General features: G+C 30.6%; 1 protein-coding gene across 1 annotated transcript; it reads left to right on the forward strand.

The window, feature by feature from the left end:
* The first annotated feature begins 951 nt into the window (after nucleotides 1-951).
* On the forward strand, nucleotides 952-1870 carry LOC127721152 (keratin-associated protein 4-3-like). The gene is made up of 2 exons (XM_052227825.1): nucleotides 952-974; nucleotides 1501-1870. The coding sequence occupies exons 1-2, from the start codon at nucleotides 952-954 to the stop codon at nucleotides 1868-1870; spliced, it is 393 nt and encodes a 130-aa protein (XP_052083785.1).
* Nucleotides 1871-3021: the final 1151 nt, after the last annotated feature.

The raw sequence follows: 3021 nt of genomic DNA on the forward strand, positions 1-3021 counted from the left end.
TCATAATACTGCTTTAGTAACTTGTACAATGTTTAAAAAATTGTTAAAATAAATCGTGTGTCTTAAATGCATGAATGTCGTGTTTGGATGGTGTTTTATATATGTTTGTCGATTTTTAATTCTCATAAGATAGATATAAGAAGATGTGGTATGAGTGCCAATGATACGGTCTTCAACACGGAGCCTTGGCTCACATCGAACAGCAAGCTATAAAGGGCACAAAAAGTTACTAGTGTAACACCATTCAAACGGGAAATCTAAAAAACGAGAAACGAGAAACACTTATGAACCACATCAACAAACGACAACTACTGAACATCAGATTCCTGACTTAAGACAGGTGCAAACAATTGCAGCGGGTTTAAACGTGTTAATGGTACCAAACCTTTACCGTTATCTGAAACAATAGTGTAACATCACAACATAGAAAGACACACTATAAAATATCAATTGAAATGGCTTAACTCAATCAAAAAACATATTAACACCAGTGAACATACACTGAAGAGTTTACTTATGTGTGTGTGTTGTAATATTTAGTTAAAGTTTATTGTACTGTATTGCGCTGTATAACAAAACTGTAAAATTTAAAGTAACAAAAAGAATTCAAATTACCTTTCAAAAACATAAAACCGGAGAAACACCATTTATTCCTCTTTGTTATCTTTTTTTTAATGATTATAGATGAATATAAATAGGCATTTATATAGTCGCATAATTCTTATATGCATGGCGCATTCAAATATTTAACATGTTTTAAACATGATTACTGTATTTTGTTTGTAATGTTTGTTTATGTATTTAAACTTGAAAAAACTATTGAAATATGACGTTTCAACTTTAATTATCAATTATATTTTTCATCAGTGCGGAAACAAACTTAATTAGATTCCATTTAAAGGCAATACCTATTGTGGCGTTAAGTGTTACTATACAATTGGCTAATTAGAAATGTCTAACATTAACGAACGACTGTAGTTCTTTATTTATTTATCCGTTTTGAAATTAAACTTTAACAATTATTGAGGAAATTTTTCAGCAAAACTTTTCATAATTATTTGCAAGAAACACGAGGAAAGATGTACACTGTATATACAATTAAACTAGAAACAATACTCACTTAACACTTGCATGTAATATATTAAACGTGTTAGTTTTCTTTCAGAAAATCAAATAGATGACCGCGCATGTCATTTTCGCAATTGAAAATAGAAGACCAAACATGTATTCGGGAATATACGCATTTAAAAGGCTGTAAAGGTGTCAGTTACAGACGAGATACCCTGGCCTGTCAATTATTGTCTGTAACCTTAAAGTTGACCTTCGATGGATTTCGCTAATGTTTATATATTTTTTAGTCATATAGCTCTTCAACCGTTTCGGTTCTTATACATCCTCGGCTTTCAAATATTCGGCTTTGAGCGTTCCTGATGAAGGTAAGTCCAGAAAAGCGCTTCGGAATAGAAGTAGTTGTAGAAACAGTTGATATTGTGATAGAAGTAGTTGTAGAAATAGTTGTTATTGTGATAGAAGTAGTTGTAGAAACAGTTGTTGTTGTGATAGAAGTAGTTGTAGAAACAGTTGTTATTGTGATAGAAGTAGTTGTAGAAATAGTTGTTGTTGTGATAGAAGTAGTTGTAGAAATAGTTGTTGTTGTGATAGAAGTAGTTGTAGAAACAGTTGTTATTGTGATAGAAGTAGTTGTAGAAACAGTTGTCGTTGTGATAGAAGTAGTTGTAGAAACAGTTGTAATTGTGATATATGTAGTTGTAGAAACAGTTATTATTGTGATAGAAGTAGTTGTAGAAACAGTTGTCATTGTGATAGAAGTAGTTGTAGAAACAGTTGTTGTAAAAGTTGTTTGTTGTAGAAGTTGTTGTTGTAAAAGTTGTTTGTTGTTGTAGAAGTTGTTGTAAAATTTTTTATTGTTGTAAAGTGTAAGTATAAACAGTCGATGGTTCTCTCCGAGCATTCCAGCTTCCTGAACGTCAATAAATAACACAATAGTGCTGAAAAACCAATCAATCAATCAATCAATTTATATAAGTACAACCAGTTTTAGTAGAAGTAGTGGTAGTAGTAAGTAGTAATAGTAATAGTTGTTAATGTAGTAACAGATGTTGTAATAGTAGTTGTAGATGTAATAACAGTTATTGTAATAGAAGTTGTTTATGTAATAACTTTATCTTTATATAATGTTAGGATGGAGACAGTTATCTGCCTACCAAGGAACTTGAAACGTCTGTTCAGGTGGATATGAATGGACACGTTGCTTATCACACAGTAAGCAAACTTACTCATTAAGCTTTTTCTTCACAGATTCATAATCAGGGTTTTTGTTTTTGGCTTATTTCAGTAGTGTAACGTTTATATACGTTTTGATTTCCCTTATATAAATGCCTAGCATGTTCGTCAAAACAGGAATCATATGATGTTATTCTATAACTCCTTTCGATCAGCTTAAACAGTATTTATAGTTATTATACAGTATAAAAAAACAGGAGAAAACCAAAGTGACTGTTAAAGTCAGAGGAAACCAAAGGGACAGTAAAAGTCAGAGCAAATGAAAAAGTCAAAGGAAACCAAAGTAACAGGAATAGGCAGAGGAAACCAAAATAGCAGGAATAGGCAGGGGATTGATTGATTGTTGGTTGCTTTACGCCGCATTAGCACAACAAGGCTATATCGCGGCGAGAGCTAATTCGAATAATTTTTACAATTTAAAGCATATTCTTAAAATCAGACAAAAGGCCCTTCAATAAACTAAAATTCTAGATTAAAGCAAATTGATTATTTACAAATAAAAATGAACATTAAGATAACGTGATAAAATTTAAAATCGTTTTAAATATAATAACATTTTTATATTTTAGAATATATTCCAACTTCTTTTAAGAATGAAACAATATTTGTAAATGGAACATTATTAAATAAATCATACATATTATTGACATTGAAATGCTTCTTACGAATATCAGCAAAGTCAATACAATTGATTAAAACATGTTTAATAGTATACTT

Source organism: Mytilus californianus, unplaced genomic scaffold, assembly GCF_021869535.1.
Source record: "Mytilus californianus isolate M0D057914Y unplaced genomic scaffold, xbMytCali1.0.p SCAF_12, whole genome shotgun sequence".
Classification (NCBI taxonomy): domain Eukaryota; kingdom Metazoa; phylum Mollusca; class Bivalvia; order Mytilida; family Mytilidae; genus Mytilus; species Mytilus californianus.